The 27,546-nt window shown below is 38.1% G+C and overlaps 2 protein-coding genes across 4 annotated transcripts in view; one reads left to right on the top strand and one right to left on the bottom strand.

Moving 5' to 3' along the window:
- Positions 1 to 14,604: 14,604 nt before the first annotated feature.
- Positions 14,605 to 18,673, bottom strand: LOC115918659 (7,8-dihydro-8-oxoguanine triphosphatase-like). Of its 3 annotated transcripts, none has more exons than XM_030986189.1 (5): positions 18,626 to 18,673; positions 17,956 to 18,170; positions 16,305 to 16,450; positions 15,679 to 15,862; positions 14,605 to 14,852 (listed from the first exon to the last, which is right to left on the bottom strand). In XM_030986189.1, the coding sequence occupies exons 2-5, from the start codon at positions 18,108 to 18,110 to the stop codon at positions 14,846 to 14,848; spliced, it is 492 nt and encodes a 163-aa protein (XP_030842049.1). In that variant the 5' UTR covers positions 18,111 to 18,170; positions 18,626 to 18,673; the 3' UTR covers positions 14,605 to 14,845. The 3 variants fall into 3 exon arrangements, with proteins under 3 accessions (XP_030842049.1, XP_030842042.1, XP_030842054.1); XM_030986182.1 differs by having other exon boundaries at positions 17,956 to 18,182; positions 18,626 to 18,672; XM_030986194.1 differs by having other exon boundaries at positions 17,956 to 18,189; positions 18,626 to 18,668.
- Positions 18,674 to 18,873: 200 nt separating this feature from the next.
- Positions 18,874 to 27,546, top strand: part of LOC100889288 (spermatogenesis-associated protein 20) — a 28,318-nt gene continuing 19,645 nt past the window's right edge. The window contains exons 1-4 of the mRNA XM_030986166.1: positions 18,874 to 18,904; positions 19,624 to 19,767; positions 20,770 to 20,901; positions 21,317 to 21,381. Of these exons, the coding sequence (XP_030842026.1) occupies positions 19,658 to 19,767; positions 20,770 to 20,901; positions 21,317 to 21,381 (307 nt within the window). The 5' untranslated portion in view covers positions 18,874 to 18,904; positions 19,624 to 19,657. The remainder of the gene's footprint in view (positions 18,905 to 19,623; positions 19,768 to 20,769; positions 20,902 to 21,316; positions 21,382 to 27,546) is intronic.

Genomic DNA, 27,546 nt, shown 5'->3' with positions numbered 1-27,546 from the left:
GAACCCCAGAGCTTCCAGGGCCCTAAGGCGGGCCCTGGACCCCGGCCGCATGTGTCGGGCGCTACGCGCTCGAGATGTGCGCTACGCGCACATTAATTGGTGTCGATTACAAATCCTCCCTATTTCTGATTTCCAAAAGTTGGCATCTCTGTGCGCTACGCGCACATTAATTGGTGTCGATTACAAATCCTCCCTATTTCTGATTTCCAAAAGTTGGCATCTCTGCACTTTGTGTGCTACAGTAGACCAGGATCATTAAAGTTTATATTGGAATAATTTAATCAGTTATTGTTTTAATGAGGTGCACGACTTGCTCTGCCTCAGTGAATGAATGCAGTATTGTTGCTGAATTCATGAAAGATTAAATTCGCGACTGTAGTATCTTGAACAACTGCACAATTAGCATTCCATACTTTCTGGTTGTCATTGGTTACTCGTACAAGAACAATGTATAGTGTTTTGTAATATGACCTGTACAGAAGTTGAACAGAGAATACACACACGTTATCAACCATGTAATTGAAGGCTGTTGTGTCGTCCTTTCGGCTGTCTAAATAAGGACCAAAACATTACATTTGGCGACGAAGATGTGTGATTTCACCATGAACCTGACCTTTCATGGACACAGTCCCTCGAGTCACTGCGTAAGTTACTTTGAGAACATTTCAACATGAATTTACCCCAGTTTGAGCGTTTTGAGTGCCATGATGATCTCGCGACCGTGGGTGTGAGATGGGGAAAATACGTGAAACGGCTAGAGAACTTTTTCACTGCATTTGCTGTAACAGACGATGCCCAGAAGCGAGCGTTGCTCCTGCACTATTCCGGTCCTGATGTGCAGGAAATCTTTGAAACACTTCCAGACACAGCCACATCTTACTCTGCTGCCATTAAAGCGCTAGAGAAACATTTTGTTCCGTCTGTTAATGTGGAATATGAACGTTATCTGTTTCGTCAGTGTAAACAATTGAACAATGAAACTGTTGCTCAGTATCATCTCCGTTTGCAGAAGTTAGCTTCATCATGTCAATTCTCGGACAAAACTGCGGAAATCAAATCCCAAATCGTGTTTGGGTGTACATCGCAAAATTTGAGGAGGTACGCACTTCGTGAAACTGTTACACTCGAAAAACTTATTCATACTGCCCGCACGCTCGAGCAATCTGATCAGTATGCAGCCGAGATGGAGAGTGCTACATCTCGAGAATCAACTGTCGCTGCTACGCGTCATGACAAGCCCTCAAATCCGAACTCTGTCCAACGCCAATTTCGTACTCGTGGAAAACAGCAAGCGACCAGACAGAAAGTCACATGCAGGAATTGTGGTGGTCGGTTCCCACATCCCGCAGATAAACCCTGTCCGGCAAAAGGGGTTACGTGCCATTCTTGTGGAAAATTGAATCATTTCCAGAAGTACTGTTTATCTAGACCATTAAAGTCCAATTCTATCGCAATTCATACTGAACATACAGCAGCATGTCAATGCAGCTGTACTAGCTCTCCGCAGCCTGAGCCTCAGCGTGATCACCAACCTGCTCAGCATAGTAAGGAAACAAAGGACTATGTTTTCAATGTTAATTCTTCTTCAGCCAACAGACCGATTGTTCAGATTGAGGTCAACGGGATCTCAATTTCAGCTTTAATCGATTCTGGTTCCTCAGTAACGATTGTGAGTCAGAACACGTATCGTTCGATTACACCAAGGCCTCATCTTGACGCGCCCTCCGTTCCTGTGTATGCGTATGGAAGCACAGTCCCGCTTGATGTTGTTGGAACATTCACCGCATCTGTCTCGTATAAATCGAAAACAGTGGAAACAAAGATATTTGTTGTCACGCACAGTGGTGATACACTGCTGGATTGTAGCACTGCCACTGCACTTGGTCTCCTTCATATCGCGTACAATCTTCAGCTAGAGCAGTCGTATAAGGATCGTTTCCTTGGTATTGGCAAACTGAAAGATCACCAATGCCATATTCATGTTGATGGATCCGTTCCTCCTGTAGCAGTTCCCCACCGAAGGATTCCCTTCCACATGAGAAAGCGAGTGGAGCAGGAACTTGACAGATTGCAGGAACTTGATATCATAGAACCGGTACATGATACACCTACTCCGTGGGTTTCTCCGATCACTGTTGTCCCGAAGCGTAACAGTGATAACATCCGCATTTGTGTTGACATGCGTCACGTCAACAAAGCTGTGAAGCGCGAACGTCACATCACGCCAACCGTTGATGATCTTGTGTCTGCTTTGAATGGTGCCACAACATTTAGCACTTTGGATCTCAACTCGGGCTACCACCAGCTAGAGCTTGATGAAGAGTCTCGTCCATAAAAAGTGTTCTCAACTCATGTCGGACTTTTTCGGTACAAACGACTCAACTTCGGGCTCGCATCTGAGATCTTTCAGCACACCATTCAAGCTGTTCTTCAAGACCTACCGGGTGTCTTGAATATAAGTGATGATATTCTTGTGTTCGCGAACAACAAAGCGGACCATGACATTCGCCTCAAAGCTGTACTCGAACGCCTTCGTGAGGTGAACCTGACCTTGAACAAGGACAAATGTGTCTTTGCTGCTGACCGTGTCACATATTTTGGTCACGTTTTCTCATCCAACGGCATTAGCGCTGATCCGAGAAAGATCGAAGCCATCCGAGCGGTACCTGAACCTCGCACCATGTCCGAAGTCCGCAGTTTCTTAGGCATGGTTAATTACTGTGCCAGGTTCATCCCGGGTCTGGCCTCGATTTCAGCACCTCTTCGCCATCTCACTAAGTCGGATAGTGAATGGGAATGGGGTCTTGCCCAAGCCGACGCCTTCGCTCAGATCAAGCAAAGAGTTTCGCAACAATGCACCATGGCATACTTCAATACGGCCAGCACCACTGAACTTATCGTTGATGCCAGTCCTCATGGTCTGGGAGCACTTCTTGTTCAGCATAACAAGGAGAACACGGTTCCTGTCGCGTTGGCAAGCAGAGCCCTCACAGACGTTGAATCTCGATATTTGCAAACAGAGCGTGAAGCCCTAGCCATCACATGGGCTATTGTCCATTTTCATGTGTATTTGTATGGTGGATCGTTTGTAGTCACAACTGACCATAAGCCGCTAGTATCGCTCTTCAACAACTGTCATGCTAAGCCACCGCTCCGTCTTGAAAGATGGATCCTGAAGCTGCAAGCGTATGACTACACCGTCCAGTATCGTCCTGGTCAGCATAACCCCGCTGACTACCTCTCGCGACATCCTCAGCTATCGGTGATGAGCGTATCCGATGATCAATCCATGGCGGAAGCTCATGTTAGTTTTGTGGCATATCATGCAGTTCCGAAGTCAGTATCAATGTCCGAAATCGCTGAAGCCACAAAACAGGACCCAGTCCTACAGCACGTCATTCGCACCATCAAGAACAACAACTGGCATGACCTTCTTGCGACCTCTACTGAAAACCAATCAGAACTCCAGAGCTTGTTCATTATTCGCGAGGAATTGACAGTGGATGACAATTCTCTTCTCCTCCGCGGACATCGCATAGTAGTCCCGCAGTCTCTTCGTAAACGCATCATTGATATTGCACATGAGGGACATCAAGGCATCACAAAGACAAAGAGTCTTATCCGTGAAAAAGTGTGGTTTCCCTCTATTGACAAGATGACAGAGAAAATTGTTCGTGATTGTATCACATGCCAGTCTAACACAATCGAGCATGTCAAAGAGCCTCTGCGCATGTCCCCTCTGCCCCAAAAAGCGTGGTCAGAACTTAGCATTGATTTCGCTGATCTCCCGTCAGGTGACCACCTGCTTGTTGTTATGGATGACTATTCTCGTTTCCCCGAGGTTGAAATTGTCTCATCTATTTCAGCTCAGCAAGTCATCCCCAAGCTAGACCGAATTTTCTCAAGTTTCGGCGTTCCTGATATCGTCCGTACGGATAATGGGCCTCCTTTCAACAGTCGTGAATTCGCTGACTTTGCCGACTACCTGGGTTTCAAGCACAGAAGGGTAACCCCCAGGTGGCCCCAAGCGAACGGTGAAGTTGAAAGATTTATGAGAACACTGAAGAAAGCCTATCGCTCTGCCATCGCTCAAAACAAATCGTGGAAGCAAGAACTCTACAGATTTCTTCGCAATTACCGCGCCACGCCGCATACCACGACTGGTGTCCCCCCTGCCACACTCCTGTTTGGCAGACCTGTCCGTACTCGCCTCCCTGAGCCTATAGTTCCCGTCTCCGACATTCAAGAACGAAATTCGGATAATCAACTCCGCTCTCGCGATCGTGGCAAGAAAGCGAAAATGAAAGCGTACGCGGATAGTCACGGTACAACACGCGAGAAGGATATCGATGTAGGAGACACAGTTCTTGTCCGCCGTGATGGTATAGTGTGCAAACATCAGTCCCCGTACCTTTCCACACCATACAAAGTAGTTAGGAAGAAAGGTTCACGAATCACTGTACGTCATGGTAATCACTACATCACGCAAAACGCATCACGTTTCAAGCGTTACACTGGTCCTATTCCCTGTGACCAATCTTCTAACAATGATCAAATTGAAATTGACCTTAGTGATGATAATGCACAAGGACAACAACTTGTTGTGCAACCGCGACGTAATCCTAGACGCAATCGACGACAACCAGCACGGTTGCGCGATTATGTTTAGTTCACAGTCTATTCATTACTCATAAACTAGTCAAAGACAAAGAAAACTGGAGAAATGCACAATATGACTAAATGATGAGACATTGACTTGAGTGCTAAGAACAAGATTTTTATGCTAGCAAACAGTTATTGACCTCTGCAGGTCATAGGTAATTTTGATCTGTTGATATGAAAATATATCACTACATAATCAGCTTATTTCAACCATGAATACTTCCTAAAAGCCTAATTTACAACTTTTAGAGTTCACATTTTATTAGATGGTATATTGCTATATGCATAAGCTCTGCATGATCTCACAAAGTGAATTATTTCTTGTTTGAAGTGTATATATGTAATACTGGCTATCCGTAGCAAGTTTTGTCTTATGCAAGTTAGTTATTTAACCATTACATGTGTACATGAGTTCTATACATGGCTTTGTGCAAATTAGCTGAGTTTGGTTAATGTTCAAGTTTGGTTTTATACTCTAAATGAGTTACAACTTGTTTTGATGTTTTTTCCAAAGTTTGTTCTTACATGGTCTAAAACACATTGATGAATGATTGTTACAGTTTGATGATGTCAAACAAGCCATAGAAATAACAACAGCTACACTGTGATTGACTTATCTCATTATAGAAAGGTTTTAATCCAGGTAGGGAGGATTGTAGTATCTTGAACAACTGCACAATTAGCATTCCATACTTTCTGGTTGTCATTGGTTACTCGTACAAGAACAATGTATAGTGTTTTGTAATATGACCTGTACAGAAGTTGAACAGAGAATACACACACGTTATCAACCATGTAATTGAAGGCTGTTGTGTCGTCCTTTCGGCTGTCTAAATAAGGACCAAAACATTACAGCGACAGCATTTAATAAAGGAATGAAAGAAGTTCACAGGATTCATCAGTTTTAAATGCGTTTGTTTTTATGAAATACAAGCACTGCATGACTCTGAATTGTTGACACTTATTATTGTGCAACGGAGCAAGGATCAACCAAGCAACGCAGTATTATAATATCAAGTTTAGCTGGATATGTACCTGCAGATTTAGTTAGAACAAGGAGAACTATAGTAACATTTGAATGGAAAACTTCTGATGCCGAATACACTGGACATTTTTCTGCATTTATAAAGAAGAAGGAACTTTGATGAGAACCATGATATTTGCTGAGTTATATTATAAATATATACCATCAAGAACACTAGACGTGACTGAAGGACTTAAGTTTCATCAAGAAATTTGTAAATTACATTTTCATGTAACCTTTTTATGTAACATGCATTTCATTATTTCATTTGTCATAGAAAAAAGGAGATTAATCTAATGCATTTTAGTATTGAATATAATGTTTTTGTGTCATTTTGTAGTGCTTTTAACTCAGATATACAGTATATGTACCAAGAGTTAAATAATTGCTTGGATTACTGTTCTTTTATTTGAATGTAAATTTTGCACCCTAAGCATTGTGATCAAATTATTAGTTTGTTCTAAGTGTATTTGACATTTACTTAAACAAGTAAAGAGAAGAAAGGGTGTAAATTGATCTAGTGGAAGAATTATGTTTTCTTTTTTTGGAAGGTTACATGTACTACATGTATGCTTATGTGCAGAGAAAAGTGCATGTATTAGAAGTACCTTTTAGTAGCATCCAGAAGCCACATAAGCAAATAATGTGTTATGTTTTGTTGTCAAAAATCGCATTACAAGTAATTCTTGATGTTTAATATATTGATTGATACTGAAAGGATCGCTCAAAGAAGGGTATCGAGAAAAGGTTAAAATGTGAATTATTTGTGTACTTATTGTTGTTTTAAAGATGATCAAACGTACAATGTCATTGCTACAAAAAGAAGCAATACTTATTGAAAGTGCTCAAATGTCAGTTGACCTTTTTAGATGCATCCTAATCTTGTTAAATTAGAACTTCTATAGTTTTGTTAAAAGTTTAAAATGTATTATAATTTTGCGGATACATTTAGAGTTTGTATTGATTTGCAATTTTGCATTACATGTTTATAAACTTGCCTTCACGTAACTGGTTTTATTTTATAGTGAAGACTATAGGTATCCAGTCTAGATATTAAGTAAAGGTGTAATTTGTTTCACAATTCAATTCAATTCAGACAAAGTGAAGTTGTAACTTAATTGTAACAATCTCTGCTCACTAACTAGAACAATTAATATACTAATAATAGATAACTAGATATTATAACAAGCAACAAGGACTAAGGACTATACTGCTACCATAAGAGGCTGGATAATCCTTGGTAACATCACAGATGCAGTTAGGAATGCAATCCTAGGTATTGAGGATAATGTGTAGATTTCAGTTAAGGTAGCTTTACTTTGTTAAAGGATATCTGAGGACACTTTATATAGGAAAAGGTTTTGCATGTGAGGACACTAGCAGGCTTAGGAACCGTAGTAAAGGTAAACTATACTTTGTATGAAGGAATTTAAGGTTACTCGGTATAGGAAAGGGTGTTTAATTGTTCGTTGTTTGTAGAGTATGCATCGGTCAGGTTTCTTAATTCATGAAAGTCTAGGTTAATGTGAATTTTGAAAAATTATAGTAATTATATTTTTTAGAGATATAATTAAGGGGCCGGAATGTTGATACAAACTATTAGGTTAACGCCATCTACGGTGAAGGTTATATAAACGAGTGCAAAGAAACAAGATGGAAGGGGAAGATGTGCCATGGAGATGGAAAGCATAACAGTTTTCAACCTACTTGTACTAGTCTACTACAACACTATTCTTTTGCTCTTTTAAGACATACTTCTCATGATTAGCCACTGTACATCATCGTGATAATTGGGACGAATAAAGTATACGTGCAAGGCACATTTTGGACTGATAATGATGTGCTTTTTGGACGTCGACATCGTGAGATGCGCAGTGTAAGTCGAATGCTAGTGAGTGAGACAGAAATTGAGACATGTCGATGAAGAAACTGAGACGAGACTAGAGCGTGTGGAACTTTAAGTTTATAGTCTATCCAGCATCATTCCTCTTTGCCAATTTAAACAAGGTCAAGTACAGGAAGTTTGGCAAAATTCGAAGATATTACACCAACAATGTCAATAAGATTAAGAAGAAGAAAGGACAAGCAGCTACAGTGCCACTGACACGTTATCCGACCACTGTTCTGTAGTTTGGGGACAGCAAGGCAGAGATCAAAACACCTCTTGAGAGAGCACTCTTTGGAAAAGATATTAAAGCAACACACAGTCCTCTCGGGAGAGGAAAGAGAGCCACGATAAGTAGCACAAGGCTTGCTTGAATATGATGAGGGCCCAGCCCCCAAAAGAGAGACTAGGAGAAGGAAAAGACGATAGCTGCTAAAGAAAAGGCAAATGCGAAGAGCATCATGGAGCCGCTCATGGAGAAAAAGAAATCGGCTGAGCCCAGGGTGGAGCCTTCCTGTGGCCTCAGCAGCCACAAGAGCTTAGAGGAGGAAAACAAAGCACTCAGGTGCTCTATTGCCATCATTAAAGAGTTTCCTGCTTTACTTCAGGCAATTAGAAGCTCTAGCCCCAGCCCCAGCCCCAGCCCCAGCAGCAGGCCCAGTGCTAGCTCATTAAGCCCCATCCCGAGTGCCAGCCACAGCCCCATCCCAGGTGCCAGTCCTTGCCCCAGCCCCATCCCATTGAAGCCCAAATGTAGTGGAGAACCTCGGGCATTTGTCACGTTACAGAGAGACCTGAACACATCATCTGGAGACTCTTTGATGAGCAAGGATGAGGTTGCCGTCCTTGCTTCTAGCAATCCGAGGGCCATGGTTAATGATATAATGCTGAAGGTGTTCGGGAAGGAAGTGCTGGTTGCACATTCCCTATTAGGAACCAAATGCAACTTGCACAAGGAAGCCGAAACACAGAGGCCAGCCCTTCCAGCAGCGAAAGTTAAAGCCATTCGAGACTTTGTTAGAGCTTCATTTCCAGGGTATACTGAGGCTCTCTTCAATAAGCATGCCAGCGAAAAGATGATTTCAGTAGCTTTCAACAGTTATGGCAAGTTGTTATTGATAACAAGTTTTATGAAACGAGGCCAAGATTCCTAACTTGAACCCTAGACCAAACACTTTACCTATCCCTAAACGTTGGTTTGTATAAGGAGATGAAGAACGGAGCATTGGTCATAGTCCTGAGCATAATTTATAGGATCCTCTGTGGGGTCTAATTGGAATGAAAGACTTCTATAAAATGGCTGTAGGCCTACACATGCACAATCATTTCCAATGGCCATAGCCAGTATCAGAGATTTGTGATACACAAACACAATCTTACACACTAAAAAAATGATGAGGTAATCAATAACGGTAGAATCTTATTTCAATGAAGTTCTCTGTTACGCTGTTCACACACATAATGTGTTAACCATATTAAAACACTGCTTGGTCAAAACTGTACATCTACATGTACATGTAGATGATTGGTGAGAGACTGCTCTGCTGCATACTGGCCCCTAATCTTTGCATGTATTAATGAGACAGAAATGTGAGGTGCACTATGCTTAATTCACTTAATTTTCATTTCCAGATTTTGGTCTTTTAAGTACATGTACATGATCAGTAAAAGTTTGAAATAAATCAAATAAATCCTGTCTAAGCTCTTCTGTAACAGAGTAAAGAAATTTAAGAAGTATATACAGGTAAAAAGCTGCAGACTTGGTTTGGAGTTATGCGTTAAATCACTGTGATCCTTTGCAATCAATTTCAACATGGGCAAAACACAAAAAAAGTTTTGAAAACTGTTGCAGGATACCATACCCTACTGTACATAAATATTAAAAAATTGAAGAAGTGATATTACAACACAAAAAGTTTGAGGATGGGTAACCTTGAGACAAAGTCAGTATATAAGTGTGATTATCGGTGCAATTTTTTCCTTCATCACAGATAAACATTATCATTGGAATGTAGCACAAGTGAGAATATATTTAGCCTAGCCATGACGAAAACAGTCCATTTAAACTTCACCCCACTTTGGACCCGAAAGTGGGGTGCATTTTGGTGGTAAGCTCACCACAGAGCAAGAGAGAGTTAGAGTCCCTAATCTGCAGTATAAACAAACTTTGCCAGGACATCGCCAGCCCAACCTTGATAAGTACTGCTTGGAACTCCTCCATGATGTTCTAGTCTTATTCGCAGTCTCATATAGTTTCGGATTATGTCCATTCTCATAGCTACCGGTATACATGGGAGATGCCAGTTTCATCTTCCTTGCTTCACTTTATAAGCATAGTTATATCAGGAACTTCCTGGTTATAATTATGTTCCTTTCAACAGGGTCTAGTTCGATATAGTGCATGGACACAATTAAATATGATATTGTCTAAAATTGTCAAAAATATCTTAACATCAAAATGATTTCTGGTCATGTTTAACTATTTTAATTGAAGCCTTTTTACTTGATCTAATACTTTTATGAGGATGACATAGTCCGCAATAAACTTGACAAACATTATCATCCATACTATATGTCGTAGTTTATAACAATAATTACTCATGAACCTCACACTACAAGGACAATATTCATCCAGATTCTGAGATTGCTCATTCTCTCGAAGCTTGGTGTATGCGAAGATATCTGGAAAGAAAGCGGTCTGTAATACCAGACACGCAAGTGGGGTATTTCGGTCCCCGTTCACCGAAAAGTGAGATTCTCCATTTGAAAGTCGGGTAAGGTCGACAAATATAGCCTCTGTTAAAGGCGTTACTCCGCCACCAAATTTATTCGCATAGACGAAATAAACTCGAACGCGTTTAGAAAAGTGGTGTAGGCCTATATAGGCCTATAAGGAAAGGTCGGGATAACATACATTTTGTTGGTTTGACCGTTAAATATTTTTGAGGTATTAAAGCAAGAATAGAATGTTGTAAATATTGTTTTCGTTACATTTATTCCGTGCGTAATCTCAAGGTCTACTCAACTTTCTTTGTCTATTTCTTGCCCCACCCCCCCAAACGGCAGATCAAGGATTTGAAAATAGGGAGTGGCCGGGGCTCAGACGTCAAATTTGAAATGGGGGGGGGGGGGGGTGGTTGTTTAGGCAGACGGCATATTTCTTGGAATTCGTTATAAAGACGGTATTTAAAAAAATGATGATTCTGGCAAGATAAGAATTGAATTTCATCAAACTTTTATTCGATTTAATATGATCTGTATACGTATAGGATACAATATTTATTTCCCCACAACACATCAAGCCGTGATGATTGAATGTCCATTGCATGTAACACGAAAGAAACGGAAACTCTCAAATCTACAATCCTTTAGAAAGATAATAATTAGCCAAGTAATTAGGGCATTACAAGACATCGAAGGACTTAATCTATTTTACAATAGTTGATGCAACCATAATGGAACATTATGCTTCTCGATACTGAGGATATGAGATTTCAGCACAAGTGTATTTGGTTTCAAAATTTTATAGCAGTTCGTTAAAGAAACATTTCGATGCTCACTTGTATAATCAATCTCTATGACAAGCTCATTTTTATCACGACAGTTAAACCTTTTCACTTTTTGATACTAAAGATTGTTGAAGAATTGCCTAATTGACTGCTCGGATGATTTTTTACCTTTCTCCGAAACCTCTTGGTTTTTTGCTCATGATATTAGCGCATTATTCTTTTTGTCACTGTATGTATTAATAAGCAAATACATATCTGCACAACGAACGTCTTTATGATTATGATGTCCTCGTTTCATTGTATGTTATAAATTCAATATCATGACGAGAAGTGCGTCAAAAATATCTTAACATCGAAATGATTTCTGGTCATGTTTAACTATTTTAATTGAAGCCTTTTTACTTGATCTAATACTTTTAAGAGGATGACATAGTCCGCAAAAAACTTGACAAACATTATCATCCATACTATATGTCGTAGTCTATAACAATAATTACTCATGAACCTCACACTACAAGGACAACATTCATCCAGATTCTGAGATTGCTCATTCTCACGAAGCTTGGTGTACGCGAAGATATCGGGAAAGAAAGCGGTCTGTAATACCAGACACGCAAGTGGGGTATTTCGGTCCCCGTTCACCGAAAAGTGAGATTCTCCATTTGAAAGTCGGGTAAGGTCGACAAATATAGCCTCTGTTAAAGGCGTTACTCCGCCACCAAATTTATTCGCATAGACGAAATAAACTCGAACGCGTTTAGAAAAATGGTATAGGCCTAGGCCTATTAGGAAAGGCCGGGAAAACATACATTTTGTTGGTTGACCGTTAAATATTTTTGAGGTATTAAAGCAAGAATAGAATGTTGTAAATATTGTTTTCGTTACATTTATTCCGTGCGTAATCTCAAGGTCTACTCAACTTTCTTTGCCTATTTCTTGCCCCCCCCCCCAAACGGCAGATCAAGGATTTGAAAATAGGGAGTGGCCGGGGCTCAGACGTCAAATTTGAAATAGGGGGGGGGGGGGGGGGGTGGTTGTTTAGGCAGACGGCATATTTCTTGGAATTCGTTATAAAGACGGTATTTAAAAAAATGATGATTCTGGCAAGATAAGAATTGAATTTCATCAAACTTTTATTCGATTTAATATGATCTGTATACGTATAGGATACAATATTTATTTCCCCACAACACATCAAGCCGTGATGATTGAATGTCCATTGCATGTAACACGAAAGAAACGGAAACTCTCAAATCTACAATCCTTTAGAAAGATATTAATTAGCCGAGTAATTAGGGCATTACAAGACATCGAAGGACTTAATCTATTTTACAATAGTTGATGCAACCATAATGGAACATTATGCTTCTCGATACTGAGGATATGAAATTTCAGCACAAGTGTATTTGGTTTCAAAATTTTATAGCAGTTCGTTAAAGAAACATTTCGATGCTCACTTGTATAATCAATCTATATGACAAGCTCATTTTTATCACGACAGTTAAACCTTTTCACTTTTTGATACTAAAGATTGTTGAAGAATTGCCTAATTGACTGCTCGGATGATTTTTTACCTTTCTCCGAAACCTCTTGGTTTTTTGCTCATGATTATAGCGCATTATTCTTTTTGTCACTGTATGTATTAATAAGCAAATACATATCTGCACAACGAACGTCTTTATGATTATGATGTCCTCGTTTCGTTGTATGTTATAAATTCAATATCATGACGAGAAGTGCGTCAAAAATATCTTAACATCAAAATGATTTCTGGTCATGTTTAACTATTTTAATTAAAGCCTTTTTACTTGATCTAATACTTTTATGAGGATGACATAGTCCGCAATAAACTTGACAAACATTATCATCCATACTATATGTCGTAGTCTATAACAATAATTACTCATGAACCTCACACTACAAGGACAACATTCATCCAGATTCTGAGATTGCTCATTCTCACGAAGCTTGGTGTACGCGAAGATATCGGGAAAGAAAGCGGTCTGTAATACCAGACACGCAAGTGGGGTATTTCGGTCCCCGTTCACCGAAAAGTGAGATTCTCCATTTGAAAGTCGGGTAAGGTCGACAAATATAGCCTCTGTTAAAGGCGTTACTCCACCACCCAATTCGGAACAGCTTGCCACATGCAGTATCGTGAATGCGCCCGGCACTCTGCGCGGCCGTTTTTCAGTGTATTTTCTTTTAGTGTTCTTAAAAATTCGCCGTGTCGTTTGATCAAAGAGGTACTGGGCAAGCTTGCCTATTAATGATTTGGTTCAATACATAAGCCATCTAACCTTTATGTTTTAAGGTAATGATTATATTTATGCAGAAAAACTAAAATACTTGTGACAGTGCGATTATTTCAAGTCGCCCTTTTTAGGTTATTATGCAGCAACATGACCAATCAAAGTTTGGTCCAGTTAACGCTTGTTGGTTGGTGGTTTTTTTAAAGTTTATTTGTCCAATTAACTTCTTTATCTTCTCAATGTTTCCTTTCCATCTTTCCTTTCCATCTTTCCTCATGTTTTTTGTTATTATCACCTTTATTCTATATACCTTTCGGCTAATATTATTCTTTATTTTTCTCCTTCTTTCAACATCTCTTTTCTAATTTTCATTATATATTTCTTTATTTTCTCCTAATTTTATCTTCTTTAGCCATCTTTCCTTATGCCCTTCTTTATTTTCTCCGTCTTTCTAATTTTCATCTTTCCTTATGTATTCCTCTATTTTCACCTTGTTTTATTCTCTCTATCTTTTCTCATGTATTTCTTTATGTCTAACCTTCATTATCTTCTGTTTCCATCTTTCCCTGTGTATTTCTTTTTAAACCTTCTTTTATCTTCCTTTTCCATCTTTCCTTATGTTATTCTTTATTTTCTCCTAATTTTATCTTTTTCATCTTTCCTTATGTATTCCTCTATTTTCACCTTGTTTTATTCTCTCTGTCTTTTCTCATGTATTTCTTTTTTTTCTAACCTTCTTTATCTTCTGTTTCCATCTTTCCTTATGTATTTCTTTTTAAACTTTTTATCTTCCTTTTCCATCTTTCCTTATGCTATTCTTCATTTTCTCTTCCTTCTTTCCCTCCATTTCCATCTTTCCTTATTATCACCCGTCTTTCCTTATTTTATCCTCCCTTTATATTTTCCTTCTGCATTTTTCCATTGCCAAGCACATCAATGTTCTCTTCTATACATAAAAGAAACTTAAATAGCTAGTACTTGCTAAAAAAAACAATATGAAGTAAGACTTTAGACACACTGAATCCAGGCCTATTATAAATATAGGTGTAGGGGCTGCGATGAGAAGACTATGAATCTGGACTGGATATCAGATACCAGCTGGTAATCCCTTTATCAGTAACTAGGCTATGATTGACCGCTGTCTCTCTCCCCATGGACCCTACTGGTAATCCCTTTATCAGTGGTCAGTGCTCCTATCAGATTATGGTAGCTCCAGGAAAAGTGGTGAACTGGTGAGCAGAGCTCAAATGGGATGTTTTCCTAATGTCTCAGGCAAAATTAGCTATTCCTCAGTTATAGATGAAAACAAATGTGGCACAGTATGTAGACTTTTGTTAATTTCCTTTCAATGAGAGGAGAGAAAAGAACACTTTGACTATGAAACAAAATCAATGATGTAGAGTGCATTTAGGCAAATACAAATTGCCTTTCAGCTGATGACAATCCATTAGTCTGCTCACCCCATTGAGGAATGTATTTCAGTTCTTAGTCCACCTCAGAGGGAAGAGTTGTGTCATGAGCTACATTGTGGAGAAGAAGAGACAGAAGATCAAAAGCGATTAGTGATGAAGCATGTGAAAGTATTTCTTGTTTGTATACAGATAAGGTTTTCAGACCAAGGGCTTTGTGGTGGCATTCTGGTTCCTTGCTGATTTTGACATTCCTGGAGAAACCTTCATGCAAGTAATCATGATACATAGCTATTCTTTTTTTTACATTACCTTTTTATTTAGAATGATTAAAGTTAAAAGATTAATTTGGAAAAATGCTTTTTAAACTACTTATGATAGTAGATAAGGACTGTCAAAATGTGTCATGTTCTGGTGGGTCACACAACTTAAATATAAAAACAGCAGGGTATTCTACACTTTGGCAAGATATTAACCTGCACTTGCTACACTCCACCCAGGTGTTAGATTGGTACCCGGTAGGATGCAACTGTCATTGTTGGTCAAACAGTTTTTGAGCGACAAATAACGCCTGGCTGGAATGCTCCCCAGGGAGTGGAGATTGTGCACACAGTGTGTGCGGCAAGCACTGAATCCAATGACCGGGGTAATAGTATATCTGTAAAGCGCTTTATAAAAACGGAATATTATCATCATTATTACACTACAAAATTATGAGCATCATCCATCAGTAATAATTTTTAGCTGATCTCTGACTGGAAGACTAACACAAACTGTACAACTTATATTTAAATGTTGTTGTTTTGGAACCTCAATCAGGCAGGTTTCTAATGATATTCTAGTAAGATTTCTGATCGAAATGCAACTTCCCTTTTTTCAACATTTCATTCATAGTTGCTTCATTAAGTGGGTTTAGGTCATTGAATGCTTATCTTACCTTTGTATCTCAGCACTTTGGTCCAGCTCTTCTAGGTTGTACTCCAGGTATTTGTCCATGCCCTCAAACTTGAAATAACCTTTGAACTTTGACCCCTTCAGCATTAATGGGAACCACAGGACATCATCAGGCCACATGGTATTGAAGGGAATGGAATCTACATCAAACCACTGCGGTCTCATCTCTGTGGATAAACAAATAAAATACGGTAAAATACTGAAATGTTATTTATACATCAATCCAACTTTAGTACTCAATGGTCACATTCACAAAGAGTCAAAGAGGGGTTTGTGAAGTCAAATAAAACAATAACGATGTAACAAAACATTGTCAAAGCCTATTCATTGCCCAGAGGTTATCTCTTACCCTAAGAAATGTATAGTTGAATGGGAGGTGAAAGGATGCCCATGATGCGACCCCTTTCCTCTTTGATACATATATACAGTACATGGGTCATATTAGGATATAACAAGGCCTGCACTTAAAAGAATTGAGAAGAAACATAGCAATGAACACAAAAATAAGGAATATAAAAAGTGATTGAAAAAAAAAGAGAACCACAAATACAGCTTTTTGAAGGATACCTAAATTTGACAAAGATCCTAAAAGGTCAAAGTATGACATACCTTCTGTTTCAGCTGGCTCTCCTTCAAACTCGGTTGCTTTGAAAACATGTACTTCCATAATCTGTGGTTCACCAACAAACTCAAAGTCTATGCGTCCAATGTGCTTCATGTCTGGTGCCCTGACACAACTTTCTTCAAGCAATTCTCTGAAGAGGAACAATATTGTCAAAAGTGTGGTTCAGCAAATTACTATAGAATCTAATGAATAGGCTGTCAACTTTTTTGGAACACTTTCAAGAAAAATAAAATAGTTTATACAAACCTTTTAAGCCGTTTATATCAACCTTTTAAGAGGAACATGGAGTTTCAAAGAATCTATGTTGAGTGCATTCAAAATTCTTATTCCTTGATCTTGGTTGGTAATATATTTGTTTTACCCGACTGCCAAGAAAGCATAGATGTGCTAGTAAATAAGCAACCAGAGGACAGACGGCTTCAAGTCCTCCCTGAGAGTCGTATTTGGTTACGCGGATTAATGCCTTACCAAAGCCCACTAGTGTATTAACTATCAACTTGATTTTGAACCAGGGACTTTCACATTACAAGACCACTTCTCGACCACTGAGATATCGCGCCTCTATCAAGTTGTAGGAGGCATTAGACTTCATTAAAATTCCACATTACTGATACTTCTTCATAATTTTGTAGCAAATGCCAATTCAAACGGGAAATGGTAAGCCAGGATGGCATCAACTAATTTTATCCACAGATTATTCAGGATTGGACAAAAAGCTTCTTCAGGTTCAAACAGCCTGAGGTATTAAACCTGGGGGGGGGGGGGGGCACCCCTGTAGTTTGTATGGGGAGGTATTATTATTTAGTATAATAAAGCTTGAAACAAAGTAAATGCACCCAGTGTCTACAGTTTTGAAATTGGTGTGAACAAGTACTGGAGAAGTGAACCTGCAGAGTTCAAATTCGACAACAACCTACCCAGTCATGATCCAGCCAATTTAACACGAAGAAGGAATTTGGAATTGAATGCACCATCTCCTCCCATCCGTAGAGCTCTTATAGTGAGAGCCCAATTACTCACATCCACTTACTTGACACAATGCCGTCTTTTCACGCTTAAGAAATCGCCTATCTCTACATGCCCCCTTTGTAAAACCAATGATGAGACAGTGGAGCACTTTGTTGGAGTCTGCTCATACCTGGCCCATCTCCGTCAGGATTTCATCAGCAAAGTCAAGGAATGCCTCGTGGATTATCCCATCTGTTTAAACCTATATGATGATGATGACCCACAGCAATTTACTCCTGCTACTCTGTTACCCCTGCATCCATGCCTGCCTTCCGAAATTCATAATAACCTACTTCTACTATCGCTCTTTTTCCTACACAAAATTGATGCTTCTCGTTCTAAGACTCTCCAAAGCTCCTAACCGGTCGGATTTTAAACATATACTTTATTTGGACTCCAGGAATCTCCAAAACAGTGGAGGGATCAACTAAGAAGAAGGTGGCTTAAGCCTGCATTCAGAAGAATCCATAAATATCCATGAGAAACATGCTCAAATTTAGGTTATTGGGAGGATTACATTCTCTTAAAAAGTACAATATCTCTAAGATACAAGAGTTGACTACAAAAAGTTTAAAAGCTTCAAGATAAAGCTACTGAACCCTAAAAGTTACAATACTCAATACTTACCTCTCTGCTCCCTCTAAGATGGTCTCCCCTGGTTGCACCTTCCCACCAAAGCCGTTCCATCTCCCAACACCAAACCCTCGTTTCTTCATCCCAAGCAGGAGCCGGGTGTTCTGATGGATCAACACAAGGGTCAAGAGTTTGTTTGGAACACTCATGATGATGGTAACTCCTTGATCAATCAGCTGGCAGCTGGCTGGCCCAAGACTAGACTCGATCTGTAGTGAAGACTGTACTCTGTAGACATCGTTACAGAAAAGGTAATGCAGTGTCAGAATATTTCAGAGGACAAAATACAGGGTCATTATGATTGTTTTAACAAAAATTCTATAGAAAATTCCAAAGAAGCTTTTTGTATCAAAGTACTAATCCAGCCAACAAAAACTATTACAAGCCGAGCTCAACCAGGCCAAGGCCAAAGTCCAAGACAAGGAGAGTCTCATGTCGACGCGAGACGCGGGCAGCTTGGGCGGGGGATCTCATCCAATTTTCAGTAGGCCCGGGGTATAAATAATCTCGCGTGAATACGTGTGGTGGTCAGGTTATGAGACGAAGCCTGCACAAAATTAACATATATACCAGGCCATGTATTAGGTTAATTTACATTTCTCTATCTGAAATCTACATCTTTTGTATGAAACATACATGGTGTTTAGAAATAGATAAAATTTACCTTCTTTGCTTTGCCACAGACTGTGCTCGTTTGTTTTGATTTATCACGCGGCGATTTTAGCTAGTCTTATTTCATTTTTTTAATTGGTATAAACTAAACTGTCGATGAATTTCTTCTTAATATCAATACAATTTGCATTAAAAGGTTTGAAATATCATTTTCATTTTATTATTCTATTTTTTGTCGTTTATATGAATGATTACAGCCAAATAACCATTAGGAATCAATTAAAGATAGCTGAACACAAGACTAGTACGAAGGACCTGTCGGCATTATTTGGTTTGTTTATTTTTTGAAAATCACACTTTTCATTCATTAATTGACATTTATACTTTATATAGTAAAGTATTAATCTCGATCAGGTAGATAAGTTTCTGAAATAAGTTTGATATGAATGCTGGTATATTTCATTAACGTAAATTAGGCGTGAATATGATGTTCTATGATCTGTAATGCTACCATTTTCTTAATCCTTGTCCCGCGTATTCATGTGCACGTTGTGTTTTTATGTGTAGCCTAGGTCTTAATAGGTCTGGTGGCTTTGATGAAATATAGACTTGAGTATTGCTAGCCAGTTTGTATCGAAATATAATAATGTAAGGTGAATCTTAAAGAATTTAATACCAGTTTAAATATTATGATGGGTAGTAATGCGTAGATGTCTATTCTTAATTTAAAGAGAAGGTTGACTTGAGAGCTGGGAAGAGGTGAAATATTATTTGTGAGCAATATCATTGTTACTATTATGCAAGTGTGGAAGAACATCAAAGAAAAAATGTTCCCTGAAAAGCATGGCTCCTGAAATGACTTCATATTCTAAATATGACAAGTATCAGCTTAAAAATGCCAGATTTTTGTGGTACATGTTTTTGTAGTCAATATAAATCCTTCTGTGTAAATGATTATCTAGAGATCTAGTATGTGTTTGTTACTTTACTAAACTCTTGATCTGTAAAAATATTGGTTTATACAATATTTAATCTATTTTTGATTTCCAGCTTATTCAAGTGATGCAGCGACTTTACCCATCTGATGTTGAGAATGTTAATTGGACGGGGGATAAGGGTAGCCAGACTCTATCCACATCTACCTAAGACAACACACAACACTTTGTTAACAGCACACAGCAGAGCAAAGCCTATGTAAGATTGGGTAATTTCATCAGTAATGGCGATTAAAGACTGATTTTTGTGGTGGTGACATTGTTTTAGCAGAGCAAGACCTATGTAAGATTGGGTAATGTCATTATGAATGGCGATTATAGACTGATTTAAATTGTGGTGGTGGCATTGTTTTAGGAGACAGTGGTGATACTCTAGGTTAAGAGTGTTAGTCACAATATTGCTTGAAAGAAAGAAGATATGAACACCAAGTTAAACCAAAGTCTATGGAATAATACATGCAGTCACACGAGACACAGTGAAAGAGTGTCTACTTTTTTCAAGCAATACTGTAAATCTGGTAAAAGGTGCAGTGACACATTCATGTTAGTAAGAATTATAACTATAACTACTTCTATAATTCTATATATGTACAACCTAAATTACTTTGACTATGACAAAATATTAATCAGAAATATTAAGACTCACTGCTGACACATCCATTTATTGCGTTCAGAATGAGATAAGTATAGAGAAAAAATGCTTCTGTTTTGTAGCTTGGAAACAAATGCAGTAACAGGAATAAAGCAAAACAAAGATGCTATTTCTACAGAGACACAATTAGGTATTCAAATCTTCAAAAGACAACACATATCACTTGGTTTACATCACCCAGAATAATGCCTATGTATTCATAAATGGTCATGAGAATTGAGGGGGGGGGGGGGGCAACTGGGGTGTGATGTTCATTTTCACAGAAACGTTTTCCTTCGACCTTGGAGCAAGTAAATGGTTATCTTTGAGACACTTTATGACTGGTTACAATTATGGACTCATCATTTTTATTCATTCATTTTTTTAAATTGACACCCAAGAAACCATTGTGACTTGAAGAGGCTTTAAACAAGACTAACAATGGTTTATGTTTGGACTTTGGAGCAACGACAACCATAGATCAACATAATTTAATCTATCCCTAGTACATCTTATGCATTATAAATAAGTGACAACTACATCATCACTTGCTTTTCTTCCTTTTGTCAGACTATTGCAAGCTAGGATGGCCTCTAGCAGTAGTGACGACCAAGCCAGTGGCAGTATGGAGGCGGGCAACAACAGACTTGCGCAAGAGAAATCACCCTACTTACTACAACATGCCAGCAACCCTGTAGACTGGTGAGTCTTCTTGTAACTCATGTGTCTAGTAAGTTTTTACAGTTATCATCCACATGTCAATAAATCTCTTCTGCATCAATTTGTGGTAGACTGTTTTGTGTCTCACAGTAATGTCATATTTTTACAAGACATTTGGTCCATTATGACATTGAGATTTTATTGTTTCTTTCAAAATAAGAGCCTGTACGTCACTCTTTTAAAAATGCATTTTACATGTGTAGGATACCTTCAAATGCAGTATTTATACCAAAAAAAACATAAATATATATTTATATATTATAATAATAATAATAATAATAATAGCCTAATAGTCCACTCCAAATTTTTTTATTAAACCGAAACGGAAATTCTTTTTGCCCAATTGATCGTGAGCCCGGCAGCCACTGAGCAGCGCCAGTATATATTTCTATTTCAGGTATCCTTGGGGTCAAGAAGCCTTTGATAAAGCTAGAGTGGAAAACAAACTCATCTTCCTTTCAGGTAATCAAGAATGATATCAGAATTTGATTTACATTACTATGCAATATTTGAAAAGTTGTCTTGTGGAGATTAAAGGGGAAGTCCACCCTGAAATTAAGTTAGTTTTAATAGGAGTAGAAAAATGAGAGAAACGAGTCAGTGAAAGTTTGAGCAAATTCCGATTAAAAATAAGGAAGTTAGGATTTTTGAAGTTGTGATCAATCAAACACAAATTGGCAACTCTATGACGTATCATGCGAGCTCAAATTCCATTTGCTCAGTACTAAAAAAAATCTAAAATTGTCATTTTCCCTCAAGAAAAATTTCAACCATACATGCACCCTAAATATAATAATTGCAAATATGTTTCTATACTCCCCTTGCAAGGAACAAATATATATTCCGTCATCAATAACAAAGAAAACATGATTTTATGGAATATTATGCACAAAGCAAATGAAGGAGAGCTCGTATAATAAGTCACAGAGTTGCCAATTTGTATTTAATTGATCACAACTTCAATAATTCATAACTTTCTTATTTTCATTCAGAATTTGCTCAAACTTTCACTCACCTGATTTTCTTATTATTCTGCCTCTATCGAAACAAACTTATTTTGGGGGTGGATTTTCCCTTTAAGTCCTGTGTGTTTTGAAATTTTAGACAAAACTGCATTATTTAAGTGTATATCTATTCTTTTATAAGTAATATATACAGATTTTTTTTTAATTCAGTGAAAACTCACCCGAAAGCATTATAGACTGCAGGAAATGCATGAAAAGGAAAATCAAGAGCCTAGTGAAATCTTTTAACCCGTTCAGCTCGGCATTATTCAGCCCGATAGCCACCTCACAAACGAGATTAAAAATCGAACATGCCGTACCGAGAGACCGCTCAGCGCGCGCCACAGTCAGTGGGCACAATGCGTGTGCGTTCGAGCGGCCACAGGCTTCGACTAACGGGAACCTAGCGCATGCGCAGATCATTTGGCAATCTGGCTTTGTCAAGTCGAGAGCACGTTGCACGGCCGTCCTCTGCTGTGCTCCAAGCCTCTCAGTTCTTTCCTGTACAGCTCTTTCGTAGGGTTTTCTTCTTCGTTATGATTTCTTCTTCTTCTTTGCCTCCTTCTTATTTTGTTCTTCTTCTTTCTCTTCCGCATCTTTTCTTTTTTCTTTCACTCCTATTCCCCCTTCTTCTTCTTCTTCTTCTTCTCCTTCTTCTTCTTCTTCATCTCTTTTTATTTAGATACTCAATTTTATGAGAAAAATACACATTATTTATAAAAGATTTGAAAGTAAATCTCTGTTGCATCAAATTCATATGAAATAATTTATCAGCCTAAATTGACGGTTATAATATTTGTCGGACATCATACTTTAGCGAAAAGATATAGACATGATAAAATGAAACTAAAGAAGAATCCAGAATGGCCGGGGGGGGGGGGGGGTGAAAGGAGAGACAACATAGCATAATAATAAATAAAATACATTACAGACTATAACACGATGCGCCCAACTTTCTCTCTCTCTCTCTCTCTCTCTCTCTCTCTCTCACTCTTTCTGTCTGTCTGTCTGTCTGTCTTTCTCTCTCTCTCTCTCTCTTTTATATTGTTCATCTTCTTTCTCCGACGAATCTTTTCTTTCTTCTTCTCACTCTTAGTCCCTCTTCTTCTTCTTCTTCTTCTTCTTCTCCCTCTTCTTCTTCTTCTTCATCTCTTTTTATTTAGATACTCAATTTTATGAGAAAAATACATAATTTATACAAAGTAAAAGATTTGTATGTAAATCTCTCAATGTTGCATCACTTTATATGAAATAGTATATCAGCCAAAATTGACGGTTATAATGTCGGACATTATACTTTAGCGAAAAGATATAAACATGATGAAATGAAACTAAAGAAGAATCCAGAACGGGGGGGGGGGGGGGGGGGGGGGGGGGGGGGGTAAAAGGAGAGACAAAATAGCATAATAATAAAAAAAAATCAGTACAGACTATGACACGATGCGCCCAACTTTCTCTCTCTCTCTCTCTTTCATTCTCTCTCTCTGTCTGTATGTCTGTCTTTCTCTCTCTGTCTTTCTCTTCTTCTTTCTCCTCCGCATCTTTTCTTTTTTCTTCTCACTCCTATTCCCCCTTCTTCTTCTTCTTCTTTTTTTTTTTCTTCTTCTTCTCCCTCTTCTTCTACCTCTTCATTTCTTTTTATTTAGATACTCAATTTTATGAGAAAAATACACAATTTATAAAAAGTAAAAGATTTTGTAAGTAAATCTCTGTTGCATCAAATTAATATGAAATAGTTTATCAGCCTAAAATGACGGTTATAATTATGTCGGACATTATACTTTAGCGAAAAGATATAGACATGATAAAATGAAACTAAAGAAGAATCCAGAATGGGGGGGGGGGGGGGGGGTGAAAGGAGAGACTAAATAGCATAATAATAAATAAATACAGTAAAGACTATATACCGATGTTCTCTCTCTCTCTCTCTCTCACTCTTTCTCTCTGTCTGTCTGTCTGTCTTAATAATAATAATAAATTTAATTTATATAGCGCTAAATACAAATGTCTCTAAGCGCTTTACAAATATATTATTACCCCGGTCATTGGATTCAGTGCTTACCCGCACACAATGTGTGCACAATCTCCACTCCCTGGGGAGCATTCCAGCCAGGCGTTACATGACGCTCAAAAACTGTTTGACCAACAATGACGGTCGCATCCTACCGGGTACCCATTTAACACCTGGGTGGAGAGTAGCAAGTGCAGGTTAATATCTTGCCAAAGGATATTAGTGCCGTGTCTTTCTCTCTCTCTCTCTCTTTTATATTGTTCATCTTCTTTCTCCGAAGAAGCTTTTCTTTCTTTCTTCTCACTCTTAATCCCTCTTCTTCTTCTTCTTCTTCTTTTTCTTCTTCTCCCTCTTCTTCTTCTTCATCTCTTTTTATTTAGATACTCAATTTTATGAGAAAAATACATAATTTATACAAAGTAAAAGATTTGTATGTAAATCCCTCAATGTTGCATCAAATTAATATGAAATAGTATATCAGCCTAAATTGACGGTTATAATGTCGGACATTATACTTTAGCGAAAAGATATAAACATGATAAAATGAAACTAAAGAAGAATCCAGAACGGGGGGGGGGGGGGGAGGGGGTGAAAGGAGAGACAACATAGCGTAATAATAAATAAATACAGTACAGACTATAACGATGCACCCAGCTTTCTCCCTCTCTCTCTCTCTCTCTCTCTCTCTTTCTCTCTCTCTCTATATATATATATTATATCTCTGTCTATCTGTATGTCTTTCTCTCTCTTTCTCTCTCTCTCTCTCGCTCTCTAAAAAGATTATAGGGAAAACGAAATAGTGTGTAAGTATTTGGAGAGCAAAATAATTAGTTTGTTTTATTTACTAATGTAAAGCGCTTTGAGCATGTTTATGCCATATAAATATCAATATGTATGACTATATTGCCAAATTTTGACAATTGTAGTTTGTAAGTATATGTATTGACAAAGTACATACAAATAAAACCGACACAGAAATGTCTGCAAGTATTTGGGACCTATATAGAATGTGCGAAAAGAGCTATGTCTTTGTCTTTGGCCCATGCATGTTCCCTTGGCTGAGTTACGTAAGAGGAAACAATGAACGTTGCGGAGGGTACCGGTCGTTGTCATGGCTATACACTCCAAAGAGCGGAAGTAATAATTGGATGACAATGAACTGACTTTGTATACATGTATAACCCTGGTTTATGTTGTTTTGGGGAGGGAAGGGTCTTGTTGTTTTTGCAGTTGTCGTTGCTGTTTTTAAAAAAATTAAATGGGATCACGTTCCGACATTCTCATAAATAAAAATCATATAACGTAAAGCCAAACTTTACCCTATCTGAAACAATTATTCAAAGACAAAAATCATACACGATAAAGTAATGGACAAGAATATGTGATAAGATAAAATGTCACAGACAAATAGATGATCATAAGAAATGATTGTTTCTCTCTCTTTTTCTCTCTGTTTATGTGTGTGTGTCTCTCTCTCCCTCTATTTCTCACTCAGTCGCTTTCTCTGTCTGTCTGTCTCTCTGTCTATCTGGCAATGTCGTTTTCCATCTTCATCTTTTTGTATAATGTTTTCTATTCCTCCATTTGCTTGTAGGCCGGCAGCATCTCTTCCTTGAGATTAATTATTATAACGTAATTATCACTGATGATGTACACATTATATCGTATATTTATTAGAGGAAACGAAATAGAGAACGAGCGGCTGATAATGTCGAAATGAGAAGAACATTACTGTACAATTATACCAAGTAAAACTTTTGATTGTAAATCCCTGTTGCATCAAACTGATACAAAAATGGTTTATAATGCTATATTGACGGTACTATTATACGTTGGATATTATACTTTAGCCCAAAGATATAAACAAAACAAAACAAAAGAATGGAAAGAAAAATGTGAGCTTGGGGGGGGGGGGGGGGAGAGAGTCGGTGAGAAAAATATCATAATAATAAATACAGCACAGACTACGTCCAACTTTCTATCCCCCCCCCCCTCTCTCTCTCCCTGTCCGTCTGTCTCTCTGTCTATGTCGTTTTCCATCTTCATCTTTCACAATGTTGTCTATTCCGCCATTTGCTTGTATGCCGACATCATCCTTTCCTTGGGATTAATTATTATAACATATCCTTGATGTTATACGTCGGACATTATACTTTAGCAAAAAGATATAATCAAACAAAAATGAGACCAAAAAAAAAAAAAATCAGAGTTGGGGGGGGGGGGGGTGACCGGAGAGACAAATATCATTAAATAGTACACAGGCTTCGTCCAACTTCTCTCCCCCCCCCCCCTAAACCTTATATTTAGTATAGGGAACGAAATAAAGAACGAGCGGCTGAAAATGTCGAAATGAGAAGAATATTACTTTACAATACTTATAAGAAGTCAAAAAAACTTTGAATGTAAATCTCTGTTGCATCAAAATAAAATGATACATTTAATACATGTCATTGACGGAAATTTTATACATCGGACATTATACTTTAGCACAAAAGAGTTATCTAGAAAAAGGCGGACAACGTTATAAGAGAAAGAATGAAACTTTCTCTTTTATTTACAAACGTATAAATAACATAAATATCCTACATAAGCAGAAGGAATCATGAAGAGGGAGACAAGAACAAGTATGAAAAAGTACAAACACAAATAAATATTACAACGATAGGATTTTGGAGAGGCAGATAATAGGGGAAACGCGATAGTTTGTGAGTATTGGCAAAAGTTGACACTTATAGTTTGTAAGTATTGACAAAGTACATACAAATAAAAATAACACCGAATTATCTGCAAATATATGGGCCCTACATAGAATATGCGAAAAGAGCTGTCTTTGTATTTGGCCCATGATCCTACAGCTAGGTTACGTAAGAGGAACAATGAACGTTGCGGAGGGTACAGGTCGTTGTCATGGTCGTTATCAACACCAACAATAGAAGAGCGGAAATAAGGTAAGGGTATAATTGAATAACAATGAACTGATTCTTGTACGTACTACATGTATGACCCCTTTTTTTTGGGGGGGGGGGGGTAGGGAGTCTTGTTGTTTTGGCAGTTGTCGTTACTGTTCTTCAATAATTTTAATGGGATCGCGCTCCGACGTACTCGTAAAAAATAGGTTGTTATGCATCGAATCATAACTATAACATAGAACCAGACTATACCCTATCTGCAATATTCATTTGAAAGATTTAGCAATAATGCAAGATAAAGGAATAAACAAGAAGATGTGGTGAAGTAAAATGTCACAGACAGAAAGATGATTATGAAAAATTATTCTCTCTCTCTCTCTCTCTCTCTCTCTCTCTCGTTCTCTCAACGCCATTTTCCTTCTTCATCTCTTGTACTATTTTCTTTTCCGCTCCTTGCTTTTATTCCGACATTATTCCTTTGATCTCAGTAACCTTGATATGGAGAAAGAAAACACAGAACGAGCGCCTGATGATATCAAAATAAGAAGGGGTAGGGGGGCTTGTTATTTTTGCAGCTGTCATAATTACTGTTCTTCAAAAATTTTAATGGGATCACGCTTCGGGTTTTCCTTTAAAAAATTGTTATTAATCATAACTATAACGTAGAACCAGACTTTACCCTACCTGCACTATTCATTGAAAG

The sequence above is a fragment of the Strongylocentrotus purpuratus genome, unplaced genomic scaffold (assembly GCF_000002235.5).
Source record: "Strongylocentrotus purpuratus isolate Spur 01 unplaced genomic scaffold, Spur_5.0 spur5_contig_837, whole genome shotgun sequence".
In the NCBI taxonomy this organism is placed as follows: domain Eukaryota; kingdom Metazoa; phylum Echinodermata; class Echinoidea; order Camarodonta; family Strongylocentrotidae; genus Strongylocentrotus; species Strongylocentrotus purpuratus.
The sequence above is the reverse complement of the archived record's forward strand: the minus strand, read 5'-3'. Positions and strand labels throughout refer to the sequence as shown.